The sequence below is a fragment of the Apodemus sylvaticus genome, chromosome 16 (genome assembly GCF_947179515.1).
Source record: "Apodemus sylvaticus chromosome 16, mApoSyl1.1, whole genome shotgun sequence".
Classification (NCBI taxonomy): Eukaryota; Metazoa; Chordata; class Mammalia; order Rodentia; family Muridae; genus Apodemus; species Apodemus sylvaticus.
Window position 1 is genome coordinate 8,829,839 of NC_067487.1, and position 19,448 is coordinate 8,849,286.

Below are 19,448 nucleotides of genomic sequence, written 5' to 3' on the forward strand. Positions count from 1 at the left end.
CTGGAAATGCACAATTCTCCCCAACCCAGACAGTCCTGCACGCAGAATCCGCACAGCCCACTTAACCATGTCTCCAGCAAGCAGATCTGCCCTGGCTATTTATAAGTTCTATTCATTAGTGCTATTTGGTGTTGAAGCTTGCTTTCAGGATGTCTAAATACCTACAAGACCTTAAAATAGAGTATTTATGGTTGCTGACTCAGAAGAAAGGACCCAGTCAATCAGAGGGTTTGAGGCTGCAGGAGAGGTTGAGGCTCCGTAGGAATGTGTGGTAAAGGGTGAGCTTTTGTTTCGCCAGGACAAGCAGAGCAGGGAGGCTCCACAAGTTTGGTTCCGCTGTTAGGGCTCCATCTGTGGTTTCCTCCAGGACTGGGCGAGCAGAGCCGGCATGTCCTAGAATTCAAGTCAACTCTTCCATTAACTCCATCCTTGCCCTCTGTCGAGGTTGAGAACACAGCTGTGTCTTCCCCCTCTGGATCCAGAAGACACGGAGTGTTGTCAAAAATAAAGTCCCTGGAAATCTCCGGGTGTGAGTTTCTGTGCATGGCCTAGGTCCAGCATTTGAGAGTCACAGGGTTATTTAGCTTACCTGTCCCTGTTGGTTTGCAGCTCAGGTGGGCAGGCTGCCCTCAGAGAACATGCAAGGGTCTAAGGCAACACAATCCTGGGGCCGACAGAGAATGCGGAATGGCTGTTGTTGCAGTGTTGTGTTTTGGACTCCTTAGAAAATAATTTGGGGGAGAAAATGGCTTATGGGTTCTTTGGATGCGAGGACAGGAAACTAGGAACCTTCTAGACACACTCCTTTGAAAATCAGTGATTAGACCAGTCATCTAGAAACTAGAAAGAACAAAGGTTGAAGTCGCAGGCGCAAGATGCCTGCCCAGCCTGCCCACAGAGGGTCTAGCTGGGTCTCCCATGCTTTGTGCATCTGGTCAGAGGGGCAAGGGCATGGGGTTACTGAATCCTCTCTGTACAGGGCAGAGAGGATGATTCCTGTTCCTTGTTCCAACTTCTGTGCCACCCCTGTCAGACTGAAAGGGGTTGGGAAATATCTGTGATGCCAAACACGGAGGTCCACGGGACACTTCTTAGGTGCGGAGAGCAAAGGGCAGAGAACAGAAGAGGCTGTCTGGCTGAGGACCACAGGTGTCTCCAGTGGCTGTATAACTGAGTTTCTGGGGCCCATTCTTTCAAAAGGACTCCCAAAAGTCCTGTGGGGTCCTTACTCCTGGCCAGTACTGGGAGTCAAATTACAGCGGAGAAAGTGACAAGGAAGCCACATTTTGCTAGGTAGGGATACTAAAGAGGGTGGTGGTCAGGGATGTGGGACCCCTCTCCAGCCTGGTGGTATTTTCACTGCTGCTTTGGGAGACCATGGAGAGGCAGTGGGGACTCTGGCAGCCAGGTGCCCAACAGTAGCCCTCAGGCTGTTTTCTGCTGTAATGGAGAGCAAGGCTGGAGCCTCAATCTGCCTGGCTGGGGTCCAAAAGCGAGAGGAGGGGGCGCCCCACTGTGTGGCCTGCGATCTGGTGGAGGGCAAGGACCCGGTCTGCAGCTTCTGGAGCCCAGCCTGGCCGTCGGGGGGCGGTGGTGGGCGCGGGCCGGCACCGCCCCTGCGCGGAGGCCCATGCGCTGCGCGCGGGGTGGGGCGAAGCGGGCCGAGGGGCCGGGGTGGCTCCCGCCCTCGCGAGCGGTGGCGGCAGCGGCGCCCGGGAGCTGCCCTGCGGCCGCCCCCGGCCCCCGCCCGCGCGTCAGTGCGCCCAGCCCGGGGCTCCGAGCTCCGCCCGCGCCCGAGGCCCCTGCGCACAGCTCCGGGCGGGCAGCCGGCGGGTCGCGGCGGCGCGGGGGCGGCAGGCGGTAGGCGACCGCAGAGCGGCGCTGCCCGGGCAGGGCGCGCACGGCGGGCGCCCCGCGAGCCGCCCCGATGTGGCAGGAGGCGATGCGGCGGCGCCGCTACCTGCGGGACCGCGCCGAGGCGGCGGCGGCGGCAGCGGCGGGCGGCGGCGAGGGGCTGCAGCGGTCCCGGGACTGGCTCTATGAGTCCTACTACTGCATGAGCCAGCAGCACCCGCTCATCGTCTTCCTGCTGCTCATCGTCATGGGCGCCTGCCTCGCCCTGCTCGCCGTCTTCTTCGCGCTCGGGCTGGTGAGTGGCCTCCCCGTGGCTCCGAGGGGACCGCGCAGGCGACCGTGTCCCGCCCCGGGCTGCTCCTCACCCCTTGCACTCTCCCCGAGGCCGGCCTGGCTAGGGCGAGAGCTGCGGACTATGGAAAAGTTTCCTTGGAAGGCTTTGCCCAAAATAAAGTTACCAGGGCGTGCTCCAGGTGGATGGCAGGGCGAGTGGGCTCAGCATCTCTGCGCCCCGTGGCCAACTCTGCGCTTTCTCCGGGAGCCGCTGCCCGCAGCAGAGGCAGTCCTCGGGCTTCCTTGGCGCGCTAGCTGCCTCCCATCCCTGTCCGCGGAACGCCCCCGGCGGCTCTCCTCTCTGAGTTTGGTCTGGGCATCATTTAACTCTTACAACAAGCTGCTTTGGGAAAGCAGTTCATGACAGCGAAAACGAAAACCAGATAATGTTGTGCATCTTGGCTTTTGAATCTTTCCGTGCTTAGCCATGTAGAAAGTGATGGAGCGTTGAGCTGATGCCCATGCCTCATCTCCAGAGACTATAAGTGAACTAAAAATGGAAGGGACCCTCTCTGCTTTCCCCTTTCTAGAGTAGTGCACGAGTCGATCATGGCTCCTTGTGATAGTTAAAGCATGTTTTCATGATTGGAGGCATTAACGCAGCCCAATAGCTGATGTCAGTTTTTCTGGTTCATATTTTTCAGTCAGGAATCTTGGGCTGGCTCCCTGGAACCCTGAAAGGAAATCTGTAGATGGCGGTAACTTCCTCTTAGCACTCTCTTCTCTTCAGTGTGGTTCAAACTTTTCCCCCTGACCATGATTTGCTTGTGCATACTGTGCCCGAGGCCTGGAATAGCCCATGAGTTGTGTGGTCAGTGGATAATGGGGGATGTTTCCACTGAACGGTGTTTCCAGAGTTTAGGATGTAGAGACATGCCTGTTTTCACCAACAGCTTCAGCTCACGCCGCCTCAAGGGCACAGAAACTCTGTTAGGTGTTTGACAATTCGTTTTAGATATCCGAGCCATATGGTGCTCACATTATGAGTCGGGGGAAAAAAAAGTTTCCGTCACGGCACAGTTTTTAAATGCCCCCAGGAGCGTGGGTCCTGTTTTCTGATTGAGTTCTATGAGGTAAGGAAAGATAATCCTACGTGGCAGACCATGACGTCACTGGCCCTCTCCCCGGCAGGGGAGCGGGAAGCTCCTTTGATCCTTGTAGCCTAGGTGTGGGAAGAGGGCAGCCCCACCCCTGCCTCAAGCACTTGCTTGCTGCTACTTATAAGACCAAAAAGAACTTAAAGAGAGATTTGGGGGAGGGGTGGGATCGTGGGCAGGCCAACAGTCTTGAAAGACCTCACCTCACTCTCACACTGCTGGCAAGGAAACGTCACAGGTTGTCCTTTGGAAATGTGTTCCTTCTAAGTGTTTCTGTTTGTGAGTAATTCAAATCCTTCTGGCTGGTTCCTTCCTAAATGGAGAGGAGCAGGTGATGGCCTATTTATAGTGCCTTTAGTCTAGGGAGACAAGTGCGAAGTCCATGTTCCCCAGGCTCGCTACTTTGTTTTCCAGGTTAGAATGCTCTAACTTAAACAACGTTTGAATTAGGTACTCTTGAATGGGTCTGTGAGAAATTCATGGGAGGATGTCTTTATATATATATATATATATATATATATATATATATATATATATATATATATATATATATATATAGTTTTATTTTTTATTTTAAATTATTTTATTCATTTATTTTTCCCTTTTTTAAAATTTTCTATATTCTTTGTTTACATTCCAAATGATTTCCCCTTTCCCATTTGTCCTGTAAGCCTTCTTCTCTCCACCCATTCTCCAATCACCTCCCTCCTTTTTCTGTGTCCTGATACTCCCCTACAATGCTAGATCAAGTCTTTCCAGGATCAGGGCCCTCTCCTTACTTCTTCATGGGAGTCATTTGTTATGCTAATTGTGCCTTGGGTATTCAGAGCTTCTGGGCTAATTAATATCCACTTATCAGAGATTGCATTCCATGTGTATTCTTTTGTGATTGGAGGATGTCTTAAGGGACTTACAGTTCACTTTTTTAAGTTGCCCTTGTTTTTCCCATTTGTCCTTAGAGGGTCTCTTTTATGTTCCGTTTTGCTTAGTTTAAATGTTGGAAAGATAGCCTTTAGAAACCTCCATATATATATGAACATATTTAATCACATCCGACTTTACTCCATTCCCTCAACCCCTCCAGAGTCTATCTCCCTGCCTTCTTTAAGACCAAAAGACAATAAGTAAATAAATAAATAAATAAATAGCATAACAAAAACCTGGAGTCCAGTTATGCCGTCCATGTGTGCATAGCTGTGAGATTATCATAAGTGCATGGGAAGCCTCCCCTTCTTGCAGAAGGCTTCAGCAACCAACAGTCCCTCAGCTACAGGGTCGGCCGCATGCCATTTTAAGTGACATGGTTGCTTTTCCTTAATATGCTCATCATTTCCACACCTGTCTTCACTCAGCTGAATCATTGTAACCAGAGCCGGTTTTACCGTAGCCTGCTGTCACTCAGAGCAAGGTCCACATATGATGTGAAATGGATTCTGTTCTTCCTTGCCCCTGGCTGGCTTTATGCCCACTATGTAAATTTTCAGTGTAAACTGCAGACATGTTCCAGGGAGGATGCCTGGATCTGGTCCAAAGGTTACCTTCAGGTGGGGACTGGGGCTCCAGTGTTGGTTGAAGGGAGAAAGGCCCAAGAGACGTGGACACTGCCCTTCAATACCATGACACAGGAGAGAGATTGTGTGACCCCTAAGTTCACAAAGATTCATCTCTGTTTTGCTTCTTGAAAAATTGTAGGCAGTATCTGCACTTTCAGAACGGAAAACTCTCATCCAGATATTCAAAGACAGTTACAGTGGGAACATCATCGAAGATGTGGTAAGGCTGCGTTAGAGCCATGCTGATGTGGGTGGAGATGCAGTCTTACCTCAGACTGAGCAGACTGACTTCTGTCTTGGGTCTGCCTTGGGGCATGGAACTGCCTCTTGGGCTCTGCCATGTTATCTTGGAGCACTCTCTGGAATAGCTGAGCCCTCATATGACTCAAGAATGGAACAGATCTAGGTTTTTTTTTTTTTCTTTCCTTTTTCCTGCCTAAAACCTTGGATAGTTTCTTTTATTCTCATGTATCTGCCTGGCTTTGGTTTCTGTCTGTCTCTCATGAGTTCCCACAGTAACAAATGGGTAGCAGTTTTCTTAAACACAGCTCCTATCTCCTAGTACATTTGGGTCACGAAATGATCCCAGGGTATTTCAAGTACATAGAAATCTTTCTACTTTCTTTATGTGAGTTGGTTTTGACTTTATATTCAAAATGAAAAAAGGGGGACGAGGGGCATAGCCTGGGGGGGGGGGTGAAAGGTTTGCGCAGCAAGGATGCTCTGCGTGGTCCCATCCACAGCATCCATCACAGTCAACATCATTGGAATCCACGTAGACCTGAGTAAGAGTATCAGGAAATACAAGGTCATTCTCAGCTCACTGAGTCCCAGGTTAGTCTGAGCTACAGGAAACCTTGTATCAAGTATAAATGAAAGTAAATAAAGAGGGAAAATATCAACCTGTCTTTTGATTTAGTATTGTCTTAATTGACTCTTAAAATTTTATATCACTTGCTTTCAATCTGTGGCCTATCTATGGTTCTCTCAAACTGATCCTAACGTTACAGATTTTCCATGTATTTTCATTATTTTGTAAAAAATAAAGGTGACTTGAAACTCAACAGTTCTCTATAATTGCTTGTTTTTAATCTAAAAGTCTAAAAATGAAGTCAATGTCATTCTTGCTAAGAATTATCCTAAGATGACTTAAATACAACAGAGCAGTCCTTGGGATAGCTTGTATGCCTACCTTCTGTTGATAACATGAACATTCTTTCTTTGCTTGCTGTGGAAAGTTTTAACAACAAGCTGATTTATGATTTTTTCTGACATTGGTTTGCTGAGTACCTACCAAGTACCTCATGGATGGTTGTCAGGGAGACCCTGAAAGAGAAAACTTAGACCTAATGAGACCAAACTAACTTGTAAATATTATCATGTCACTTTGAGTTTTAGAGCTGGCTTTCATTACCGAACGCATGAAAACCTCCTTTCAGAACAAAATCCTCTCATTTGTTATGTCCAAAATCTGCCAGCTTTTCTCAAAAAATTGCCTTCATTGTTAGGAAAGGTTGACATAAATTTTGTTTGTCAAAATACCAGGTGGCTCTGGACATGTTTGTTTTGACTGAAATTTATGATTGGGAGTAGTCAGTATTTGAATGGAAACCTTATAGTCTCATAAATTTAAAGTAGTCGGACATTTTAATAAAACAGGTCTTGTAACATATCCTGAAGTAAGAGCATGCGCTTTTATTAACCGTAAATTAGCAATATGTGCAGCTGAGCATATGACCCACCCTTGTTCACGGTGACATGGTAGGCTAGCTTCTGGAAGCAGTGGGTGCAAGTACTTCTCACTACCCATTAATTTCCCCTAAGGGCAAATATAACACAATTTCTTTCATGTATTTACTGCAAAGAAATTTCATCTTTCAAAACAAAGAAACAGACAGGAGTGTTTGTAAAGGGAACGTGTCTTGATTGATGCAGCCTTTCAGCACCTGCTGTTGGTAGGAGACTCACCCACTTCCAAGAAGGAGTCTGGGATGATAGGCAGACATGCCCCTCCTCTCTAAGGAACAGGGGGTTCTCGTGTGTGCTTTTTGTATAGTTTCAGAATTATAGGAGTAAATAAGAACAGAGCATTTTCCTAAGAACTAGAGCAAAGGTGGCTAAAGATCTACCTTTTCAAGCCTTTCTATGCATAGAAGCCGTGTTTGCTCTGCAGGTGTTTGTAATTTGCTGCCAGCCAGTCACTAAGTCAGCCCACTTACATTTTACCTGTAGTCTACACAAAGGTCAAGGAAAAACTCTTTATTTGCTCAGGAATGGTGGTCATAATATAAGAAACAGTCCAGGTTAAAAATTGAGATTAGAAGCATTCCATTACCTTCTCTGTTTAAAAATGGCAGCAGAGAAAGAGGCTTTGTGGTACACACCTACCATCCAGTGCTCCAGAAGATCAGAGTTCAAGGCAATCCTCAGAGATGTTTTGAAGTTTGAAGAACCTGTCTAGGAAGCATGAAACAAAATGGCAGTACGAAATGATCAAGGACTTGGGGTTTTGCTCTTCCTCCCTCCAATGTTCTGACATCTTTGACCTCAGGGAGAGTGTTTACCACATGTAGTGTTTGTCAAATGAGATTGGGTCTGCCTCAGAAAGAGATGGTCCAAATGACCAAGAAGCATCTCGGGGAGCATTTAATATCACAAGGACTCACTTTCTTTATTTATTTATTTAATATTTTCTTATTAGATACATTCTTTACTTACATTTCAAATGATTTCCCCTTTCCTGGTCCCCCCCCCAAAAAAAATCCCATAAGTGATCTCCCCCTTTCCCTGTTCCCCAATCAACCCTCTCCCTAGTCCCTGTCCTGGTATTCCCCTATACTGTGGCATAGAGCCTCTCCAGGACCAAGGGCCTCTTCTCCTTTTGATGTCCAACAAGGCCATCCTCTGCTGCATATGCGTCTGGAGCCATGGGTAACTCCATGTGTACTATCTGGTTGATGGTTTAGTTCCTGGGAGCTCTGGGGGTACTGGGTGGCTCATATTGTTGTTCCTCCTATGATACTGCAAACCCCTTCAGCTCCTTGGGTCCTTTCTCTAGCTCTCCTATTGGGGACCCTGTGCTCAGTTCAATGACTAGCTGAAAGCATCCCGCTCTGTATTTGCCATGCACTAGCAGAGCCTCCCAGGTGACAGCTATATCAGTATCAGGCTCTTGTCAGCAAGCACTTGTGGGTATCCACAATAGTGTCTGGGTTTTGTAGCTGTATGGGATAGATCCCTAGGTAGGGCAGTCTCTGGAAGGCCTTTCCCTCAGACTCTACTCCACACTTTGTCTCTGTTTCTCCTGCTGTGGGTGTTTTGTTCCCCCTTCTAAGAAGGACCAGAGAGTATCCTTACTTTGTTCTTCTTTCTTCTTGGGCATCATTTGATATGCAAATTGTGTCTTGGGTATTCCAAGTTTCTAGGCTAATATTCTAGGCTAATATCAGTGAGTGCATACCATTGTCCCATAGCTAACTAGTAGTAGAACTGAGAGGCACTCATTCAACACCTGCGCAAACTTATACCCAGAGGGCCAAATTAATTTCTTCTAAGTCATGTTGCTGCAGAGGTGGGACAAGATTCCTGGTCACTGAGCTTTCCCCTGGTCACATGGTGCTGTGAAGAACATTGCAGGTCTGGAGACTTTCCATCCCTGACGTTCATAGTTCCCTGGTGGAAATCCCTCCTGCTGTGAACAGGCTCAGACTTCTCTCTGTGATAGTTGCATCTCATTCCCCTCTTCTGTGGTGGGCAGAGATGCTTTTTCAACTTGCTCACTGAAATGGTGGCATCAATCACTTTCAGCACACTGACTACTCCTAGGATTTGCCCCATTGAGTAGAGAATCCATCTGTGGCATTCCTGTCTTCTGAGAATGGGCTGGCAATATGTCCCCTGACAGGCACTTCTTTGAGCTGTGGTTTCTTACTGATATTTTGAAGTTACGGATTTTACTGAAAAGCAGCAGCAGTTAGAGCTGAGATGTTGCAGTTCCCAGTGTTGGTGGTGGTTCTCATGACAGTAACAGGCTTGGTCTGTAATTGTTTTGGTACATGTTCAGGAAGAGTGCACTAGGGTACTAGTCGATTAGACAGGTTGTTGACATTGAGACAGTCACTTAACCGGCCTCATTTCTTAAGTCACTGAATACCTTCTGAGCCCATACTGAGACTGTCACTCTGTTGATGCCATCCCCAGTGGTGCACCAGCAAGTGTCTCATATCAGCACACTGATGTCATCTCTCTTCAGTGACAGTTTACTTCTGTTGGATAGCTGGTCCTTCTGGACTCCAACTAAGAGTCTGTGTATCTGAGGTCCCTGATCCTTCCTCTGTTGTGTATTCACATTCAAGTTCCTGGGGAGTTGAGTCCAGGAACACCCAGCCATTATTGATTTCTGCTTCATACTTGGAATGTTTGTGAATTGCACAGAGTTTAACCCTCCTGTTGCTGGGGAAGTTCAGACAGATCCATCTCTACCTGGGTTTTCTCTTAACTCGTGAGCACAATCAAAAAGGAAGTTGCTGCCCTCTGTGTTTGACATGGTGCTGACCAGGCAGCAGCCTCCCTACTGTGGAGTTTTCCACACACAGCACTGGGAAGCATAGCAATGCTTAGCCACCTGGATCCAGCGCCCAGTTTTGCCTTAATAGACAAACCTACAGAGTTAAATCATCTCTTCTTTCCTCGATTACTTCCATGAAGTAAAATGAACAGCTGAATGCAAATGGGTGTTGGTTGTAAGTTAAGGATGATAAATCTTGTGAGTTCTTAGGACAAGACGAGGCATGTAATATTCCTTGTCATTGTTTTTATGCCACAGAAGGATCTGCTTGTATTGACAAACGTATTTCAGGATGAAAAGAAAATGAATACTGGAAGTTTTAAATCCTGGATGTGAAAGATCAGGGATGTGTTTCTAGTTATATGATAAATGTGTTCATTTATTTATTCATTAATAATAAATAATAATATAATTATTACTGATTTATTTTTTTAAGGAGACAGGGAAAGTGTGGATAGCTTAGTTACAAGTCACATTTTGGCAAAAGACTCACATTCCCCAACATAAAAGTTCTTGCCAACCTGATTTATATTGTCTTTGATACTTTTCAATGCTTTTATCTTTGAGAAATTTTAAGTAAAATTACCAAGAGTAATAAAGGAATGTTTACCCTGTGATAACATGGTATTAGGCTAAGAAATATACACACATACCTGGTTTGCAAATCCCAGGTGGCTTGGGAGAAAGAAAAGAGTTATTGAGTTACTTTGTATGTTTATTTCTTTTGAAAAAATGAGTCCTGTGCTGATTCAATGCCCTCTTTGTATAAGGCTACAACAAAGGGCAGTGGAAGGGTAAGGGGAGGCCAGGAGAAGGTTGCCTGGGTCCAACCTTTTGGCAGTGTTACAAATAATCCCAAATTGTGCCTCACTACCTCTCTCTTCTCTCTCCTGCTCTCTCTCTCTCTCTCTCTCTCTCTCTCTCTCTCTCTCTCTCCTACTCCCTCTTTTACATTTGTCTACACTTTTGTCTAGAGAAGCTAGACTCAGGTAAGAGTAGTGGACACAGGAAGAGATATCAATCTGGAAACCACATGAACTGACTGGGAAGCTGGTTACAGACTCACCAGAACTCGAGGGTACACTGTGCTGAAGGGAAAGGAGAAGGAATACACAAGGGAAAGAAGGAGAGAGAAGGGAGGAAGAGAGAGACACAGAGAGAAAGAGTAAGAGACATACACACAGAGAGACATACACAAACACACATTCACAGACACACACATATAGATATACAGATACAGATATAGATATACAGATACACAGAGACATGGACACACATAGACATAGACATACACATATACACATGGAACAAAGACATAGATACACAGACATACACATAAGACATATACACACAGATACACACACAAAGACAGAGACTGAGAAAAAGGAGGAGTCATGATCATTAAACATTCTTAAGACAAATTATATTTCAACAATATAATATCAATTATAATAAAAAAGATAGTGATTAAAATGGGCATTGAAATATATGGGGTGAATACTATAAAAGAGTTGAAATTTGCTGGGGTACTGTACAATATAATCCTCTTTTTTAGACTGCTGTAATTCTGGCGATTTCCCCAGAGGTCATTATGTCTGAGAAACTCATGAGAGTCAGTCAGGTCCAATCAAACATTGCCAATATCTACAGTCTGTTGTTTGCTTGCTTGCTTGCTTGTTTTGTTGAAGCAGGCTCTCTCTACTTAGCTCTGGGTGTCCTAGAGCTCAGATCACAGACTTGTAGACTGGCTGTCCTTGAACTCACAGAGATCTGCCTGCTTCTGTCTCCTAAAGGCTCTTGGTAGAGAGGTTCGTGGGTGAAGGTGGATGAAGCTTTCTGTTTACATCCTTTATCATGTTTCATAAGCATGCTTCACGGTTTGCTATTGCAGCCACACGATAGAGCTCAGCACCACCGGCTAGCACTCCTGTGCACTGCACGTATGCCCCACTGAATCATTGTGTGTAGTGCATGTACGCCAACGTGTATAATGTGTGTTATAGTTTCTTGTGTTATTTTAAAGGAATAGGATGCAGCATTTAATATTTCAAGCTAATGGTTTCCTGTGAACATTCGAAAGGAATGAAAACTTCGGGCGAATCTGTTAGTAGAGCCAGTGAAAGCTACAGATCACAACCCCCCCTGGAGTGATCAGCTGAGTGCCGATGAAGGGGGTGAGGAGATGTGAGTGTGGCCCTGGCATATGGCGGACTTCAGAGTTAATCTGTCCCCATAATAGACTGCAGATGATTTGGGCATAACAGTCATGCGTTTTTGGAATTGGGAATAGGTGCAGGGTGGGATGAATCATTCGATTAGCCTGATTAATCTTCCCTTCCTGCCCACAATCCTCCACGATTTACATCTGGATTACTTACTTATATGAAAACAAACAGCACTAATCCAGGGCGGGCTGCATCTGCGCACTGATTTATTTCTGAGCCTGTGCTCCATCTCCCTCCAGTGCAAGCTTTGCACTCATCTGTGCTCACCTGTGTTCTTTCTTTTATTTTTAATTATTTATTTTATGTGTATGCGTACACTGTCGCTGTCTTCACACACACCAGAAGAGGACATAGGACTCCATTACACATGGTTGTGAGCCACCATGCAGTTGCTGGGAATTGAACTCAGGACCTCTGGAAGAGCAGTCAGTGCTCCTTAATCACTGAGCCATCTCTCCAGCCCATGTTCGCCTGTTTTTAACTTGTGCTTTTTGTTCACTTTATCATGCACACATGCGTGCATCACAATGCACATGTATTCATTAATGAGAGTGCAATAGAAGGCCTTTGACTTCACTACAGTATGGAAATGGTATCTATTCAGTAGGAACTATGCTTGCATCTTTGAATCAGACTTAGACCTTGCTTTAGAAAGATGCCATGTAGTCCTGCCCTTGCTTGCAATGCTGGCCAGCAGTAGCAAAACCCATTCTTTGCTAGGTTATAACAAAATATATGAAGGCGAGCAGCCCAGGCTTTAGAACCCTTAGTGCTGTGGCTTGGCTGAGCTCCTCATCTTATTCTAAATACATTTACACTTATCATATTTTCATTTATGATGGCATTCTTGGGGTGCAACCATCTGATGTTGAGAAGTAGGGTCACTGTAAGAGATTGAGGTCCATGTACACGTTGCCTTTTTGTAGAAAATCAGCATTAGTTTATTCTGCACATATCCCCCATACATCATTTTGTAGTAGACTGTCCTGAACTGTTGGTTTAAGTTACTTGTTTTGGTTGTTGTTCTACTGCTGATGTTAATTGCCATTTGACTCAATTTAGAATCACCTGGAAGACTGTCTCAACACAGGAAGGACTGTCCAGATCAGGTTAGCCTGTGGACACACCCATGGAGGACTGTCTCAATCGCTTTAACTGGGATGGGCATACCCAGTCCACTGTGGGCAGCAGCAGTCCCTGAGTTTGGGCCTTGGACTATGTAAGTTTAGGGGAGTTGTGAGTGTTAGTAACTACACATATGTCCACTGTCACTGTATTCCTGGGTGCTTGTGATATAAGTAGTGGTTGCACTGCTATGATGGATTGTAACCTAGCATTTTGAGACACTGTAGAGCCTTTCTCCTCTAAGTTGCCTTTTCCCAGGATCTTTTATTATAGCAGTGGAAAGGAAGCTAGAATGATTGGTTAAGGTTTGCTTGGGGCATCATTGATTATAGTTACTTGTTTGGGTTTTAAAATTCTGAAGTTTTGCTTTTGTTGTTGTTGTTTTATGGGGGATTGCTTTTGTTATTTATTTTATTTTGAGACAGGATCTCATGTAATGCACACTGGCCTCTACATTGCTACATATTGAACTTAAACTGGCCCTCTTGCCTGTACCTCTCAGGTGTTGGTATTGCAAGTGCATTGTACCCTCAAGGAAGGGAATTGTATCAAGTTTCATGATAAATTCACGAGAGGTGTCCTAGAATGACGAGCAGTTCTAATTCATAATGCACACCATTTACCTGGTATCCCATATTTCATATATTTCTTCAAGGGAACAGCACACGTTCCCCCAAATCCCATCCATTGATAGCATCAAACTCAGAATCCAGTGTCACTCAGTAAAGGGTACTCATGTGCCCAAAGGAAGGATGGGACATCATTTCCCTGTATCTTGTTTATTGTGTCTACTTTTACTTCTCTTGGTCTAGATATCTGTAGGCTGAAAAGACACATTGTTGACTCTTTAACAACCACCACATATACAGAAAACAGCCACACTAATACACCACCACTGCACCAAGAGACAATTCCATTTAAAAGTGTTTACTAGACTATTACCCTTTATGTCACGGACATGTATGTGTGTGTGTGTGTGTGTGTGTTGCCTACATGTATGTCTGCACACCATACATGTTTGCCTGCTACCTATAGAGACCAGAAAAGGGTGTTGGATTCCCTGGGACTAGAGTTATAGATTGCTTGGGAGACTTGAACCCAGTTCCTCTAGAAGAGTATCCTGTGCTCTTAATCTAAGTCATCTCTTCATCTTCCAGGTTCCGTACTTTTAGTTGGACCTTATCCCTGACTTGCCCTTATCTATTCAAGTTTCAACACAGGGTTGCCTGTGTGACAGACAACATTCATAGTACTGGACATCTTAGATTGAATGGTGACTCTGTCACCCCTGGTGAATACCCATTTTCACCTAGTAGCAAGCTATCAACTGATTCTCGAAAGGAGGGCAATTATTATCAGGTCATGAGGATTAACTCTCAAAGCACCAGCTTGGATCATTCAGGAAATATGTGAAGACTAGCATGGCTGTTTACTTAAGAGCAGTCGGGATGGAGGAGCCCTGAAGAAAGGTCAGTGGGAATACCTTGCTTCCATGTGCTCCTGCCTACTGCAGCTAAGGTCTGCTCATCTCTTGTCCATGGGCAGCCACGGCTGAAGCCAAGCAGTCTCCAATCAACTGAATACAGAGTCCAAGGCAATCTGTTGGAGGGCACTGTTCATCCACAGGCACGTATGACTGTGATGGCGATTACTGATGGCTCAGTAGATGCGTTTTTGCCTCATAGATGCATCTTTAGTTTGGTTCTAGCAGAGAACATAGAATTAAGGATACTGTGGACAATGCAATTCCCAGCAAGACCAAACCCACACTGCAACAAACCATCCTGGCGATAGCATTTCCCAGTCGCCACCACCTTCATCGCCCAGGGCTGTTACCACAGCCATAAGACTGACACAGACTGTTTCATTATTCTTTCCAAATTCAGCTCATAGTTTCTTCTATCATCAAAGGTAATTTTATAGTTAACTTGAACGAGTGAGTTGTTTAATATGTGCCTTTTGTATAAATTTCTAATTTGCCTTATGCTATGATTAAAGAACGTGCATTTGTAGGATAGCTTCAAGGTTTTTATACTTTTGAGCAAGTCACCTGATACATAGTTATTTGGTATGAGGTAATGGTTGAACACAGGGTATTGCAGAGGCTAGGTGGGTGCTCAACCATTAACCTACACTACCTGTGCAGTACAGGATTGTTCTGAATGATGCGTGCACTGGAAAAGACCATTGTAAGAATATTGTCTTCCCTTGGTCTTTTGGTCAAGCCATGCTTTCTACTTGTTTACTCTTTTCATGGCTTGGTTCTGTTTTTGTCCTGCTTGCTTGTTCTATTGATAGCTTGTGGGAGGTGCTGGAACCTTCCCTTCTGAAGAGACTGGCTTATTTTTCTCTTGCATCCATGGCTACTGGCTATGCTTTGAGGGTCATTAGCTTTATGCTTGTTTGAGATGGTCACACTGGAGTGGAAGTGACGTATTTTCTATAGCATATGCATATGAAAACAGGCATCTCCAGACACACACCTGTAGGGTATGGAGAGCCTAGCTGAGTGCAGGTTTTTGCTTTTGCCCTGTGAGAACTGCCACTCCTGGTGCTGCTGTGTGCGACTGAACACCCAAGGCCAGAGTCTGCAGTGGGGCACAGTGAGGAAGCTGACTGGGGCGCCCAGCCTCCTATGCTGTGGGACATGATGCAGATGCATTTCTGCTTCCAGGCTGACTTCAAAGCACTTCAGGAAGTATTTTTTAAGAGGAAAGCATTACTTTATGTTAGGGCATCCTTTACCATCTCAGTGGAAACTAACACGTTTAACAGGTAAAAAAAAAAAGACAGTTGCAGGAAAAATAAAAATAGAGATTAAACTGCTTCCTTGCAGAGTAGCCTGTAAGAGAAAAGGGGGTTGTCATGTAATCAATAAAAGCAATGCGTGTTTAATACTCCTGGCAATTAGAATCCTTTCAAAATTACCAGAAAATGCATCAAAACCGAAGAACAACATTTTCAATGAGTGATAGGAGCCCATTATCGTTATAGCAGATAACACCTTGTAGAAAGTTTCCTTTGTAGAGGCGTTTTAGAGCATCCCATTTTCTGTGCATTATAGCTGCTTTTTCCTTTTTCTGCGCATTATAGCTGCTTTTTCCTTTTTCTTACTTTTCTTTCTTTTTCCTGTTCAAAAGGCATTTTTAGCCCAGCTGAAGGCATTTCATTCACTGCACTTTCTTTTCTTTGCAATGCACATTAACTTTTCTTCCAGTAAGGGAGGAGAGGGTAGTGAAAACAAAAATAATTTAGGTTTATGATGCTTCAATGTTTTCGTTTTATCACTAGAAGTGACTGGTTCTCTGCTGTGGAGTTTTATAATTTCATCTTGCTTAAAACATCGCCATGGGCATAAGTCATGGCTTCTTTGTCAACTGTTTGGGATGGTGTGGAAAAGGAAGAGAGCTGTGTAATTTAAGTCTGAGGGAATGCCTTGATTTCATTTACTTAGCCTTAAGGAAAAAAAAATGCATGATGCACCCAGCAAGACCTGGGGGAAAATGCAGTTTACAAGTTTTTACATATGCTGATGAATGCCCTTCTCTGTTTTTTCCTGACACTGTATAAAAGGTTCTGTGTTGTGGAGAGGTCTTCACTGAACCCCCTCAGAGCTGGAGTTCATCAGCAGATGCAGAATAAGTGAGCACTGTCCTCATCCTGATTTTCAGTGGATCCAGGCTTGGCCTTACAAGAGCTGGATCTAGTCTCCTGAGTAGCAGCTGACTGCCCTGAGCTCCCGGCCATGTGGGGCCTTGGCTCTCTACCAGGCAGCTCTCCCTGTGCAAAGTTGTGGCTCTGCTAGTGTGCATAACGTTTCTGGTAACGTCACCCACCTAGTGAGTAAGGGTGTACCCAACCAGCCACCAGGAGGCCGCTGTGGCCTGACTCTGTAAAAGCATACTCAAAGTAGCAGTGTGCACCGAGGTGTAGTCATTAACTGTAAAACCTTGTGAAAAATACACACACACACACACACACACACACACAATTCTATGCACACCTCTGAATGGGACAGCTGCATGATACTGCCCCACGCAAAACTCAAGGATCATGGCAGAAGAAGGGGCAGAAAAATCAGAAGCAGTAAATGATGACCAAGAAATGGTGTTTGGGGGACACAGCAGGGAAGCTGTGTACATGAATTAACAACAGTCATAACAGTAAGCACCAGGACTGCAGGACTCAGGCCACACAGAGTTCTAGCATGGAGAGCAGAGATGGGCCTTAAGCCTGCCCACTACCTGAGGAGCTATTTGGCAGTTGACAGGGCTGGGAAAGGGAGTCAGTTTTCTTGAAGGCCACACATCCAGTAGGATGGGTCCAGAAAAAAACTGTATTTGATTTAAAAAAAAAAATCATGCAGAGTTGGGTGGGTAGGAAAGGGGGGACAAGCACTGGCAGAAGTGGGGGTGCGGGTGAGTATGGATACCATGCACTGTACAAAATTCTCAGACAGCTAATAAAAATGGGGGAAATTACCATTTTTAATATTTTTTAAAGAAATTAAAATAGTTTGTGGGGAGCTGAAGGGTTGTGCAAGCCAGCCACTGTGACTAATGGAAATGCCACCAAATGCAAGTTACAGCTAGAGATCTGGCATTAAACAACAAAAGAATAGAGGCTTAATCCTTAAACCCCAAATAGCCTAATCTCAGAGCCAAGTAAGAGAGCAGATCTTAGTCATCTTTGCAGAGGACTCCACAGAGAACCCAGTGGAAAGGCTCCTGGGGACCCCCCTTCTGAAGGAGCGCCTCTGTCTTCCTGTTCCTACAGCTCCGGGCCTTTGCTTCACAGTTATGCATGTAATAGCCAGGAAGTTGAATACTGTCCCTTGATTTAATTAATGAAACAAATGAAAACCTCTTCTAGACAGCTAGCCTTGTGGTGATTTTGGCTATTGCGTGGCTCTGCCTGGCTGGCTGTTGGTTGTGGGTTCTCAGCTCAGTTACGTTCGCCGTGACAGGGTTAAAGTGAAGTCAGTTTTCATGGCCCATGTGTGAGTAATCAGAGTCCCCAGTAGGTTACCTTCAAATGTCATGCTACCGGTACTGAGTATGTTGGCTTCCAGCGTCGTGCGTGCTGGGCTTTCACAGCCTAGGGGTTGCTCAAACTCCTTTGCAAGGGCTGTTGTGGTGTCTCGCGGTAAGAGGGTAACTTAGAGCCGCGGTTGTGGGTGAAGAGCCCAGCTGAGTAAGAGTAAGAAAAGAGTTAAGATTTGCTAATCAAATCTTGTTTTCATCAGTTCTTCTAGCCTCTGCAAAGACATCCCTGGCTCTTTTAAACTTCTGTCTGCTTGGGAGCTTGGGGGGCGGCAGTGACTCCTTGGCCTAGAGTCCGGCTTTCTTGGTCATCTGTCAGCTCCTCGACTTTCCCAGTTTTCAGAGACATTGGCCTGCGGCCTGCCTCAAGGACTCATGCAAAGATCAGAGACATCTAAACATGTCATCGTGTTAAACACGGAAGTACCACCAGGCGCGGCGTACTTGTCCGTTCCTCTCCCTGCCTTCCTACGTCTATCATTTAACACACAGGTAGCTGAGAGCTCAGGAAATGGAGTCGGCGAGAAGGCGTCTTGGGCTCAGTGCTGCGTGGACTCCATGCGGGCTTTGGCTGCTCTGTTCTGCTCTGTGGTTAGTTGCTTGGGATTTAGATGTCTCCAGGGGGAGGCTGCTAGTGGGAGAGAGAGCAGCTGTGTGCCCCAGATCACCACAGGTGTCCTCTGGCTGCAGGAAAACCTTAGTTTACTGTTCTCTCTACCTTCTTAAAATTTCAGTGAAGTCCTTGTAGTTTTGGCCATGTAGGGACTTCTTTTTTAAATAAGCCTACAATTCATGTGTTAGTGACTGCAGACATTTGGGTGAGGATTAAAGACATTTGCTTTATGTTCTGTCCCCTAGTGAGTGTCATCCCCAGCAGGACTTCAGCTTCGGGGATTGCAATTTCAATCCTCTCTGGTATAATCAAAGAGAATAAGGTGGCTATGGCACGATTCTGATGTTGAATATAATTGAGGTTAATGTGTGTGTGTGTGTGTGTGTGTGTGTGCATGCTCATGTGTATGTGTGTGTGTGTGTGCATGCACATGTGTATGTGTGTGTGTGTGCATGCACGTGTGTGTGTGTGTGTGTGTGTGTGTGTGTGAGAGAGAGAGAGAGAGAGAAAGAGAGAATCAAAATAAGTATTAGCATACAAAAATTAATTTAGAAAATGTTACCACTAAGAGGCTAATAATAAATAAATGCCCATTTCCTTTTCAAGTAGTGGCACGGGGGGGGGGGGGGGGGGGAAGGAGGGGGACAGTGCTCTGGGGCATTCTCTTACATTCTTCCCGTACTCAGACTTCTATATTTAGCCCTTCTGTTCCTTCCCTATTAACCTGTGATCCCTTTAAAATAATAATAATTGTCATGCATTAAAATAAAAGCTAATCACTGTGGACATGGAAGTGTTTCTTCTTTTTTAAAAAAATAAAACACTTCAAATCCATTTGGTGACTTCGTTTCCGGAGGAGTGCACAGTATTCATGACCCTCCAGCCCGGGCAGCGGATGCTGACTGGCCTTATTTTCCCGTGGCATTGATGGGATCGTGCGTGCATCCATTCATTTTTCTTGAAGTTGATTCTGTTATAAAATCTACTTCTTTATTTTTCTGGGAAAACATAATGGTGAGGGTCTGGCTAATTTGCTAGT

At 45.3% G+C, this 19,448-nt stretch overlaps 1 protein-coding gene across 1 annotated transcript in view; it reads left to right on the forward strand.

Moving 5' to 3' along the window:
• Window positions 1-1,658: 1,658 nt before the first annotated feature.
• The window catches only part of Adcy2 (adenylate cyclase 2), a 381,296-nt gene continuing 363,506 nt past the window's right edge, over window positions 1,659-19,448 (forward strand). Inside the window, exon 1 of the mRNA XM_052159930.1 lies at window positions 1,659-2,149. Coding sequence (XP_052015890.1) covers window positions 1,928-2,149 — 222 coding nt within the window. The 5' untranslated portion in view covers window positions 1,659-1,927. The remainder of the gene's footprint in view (window positions 2,150-19,448) is intronic.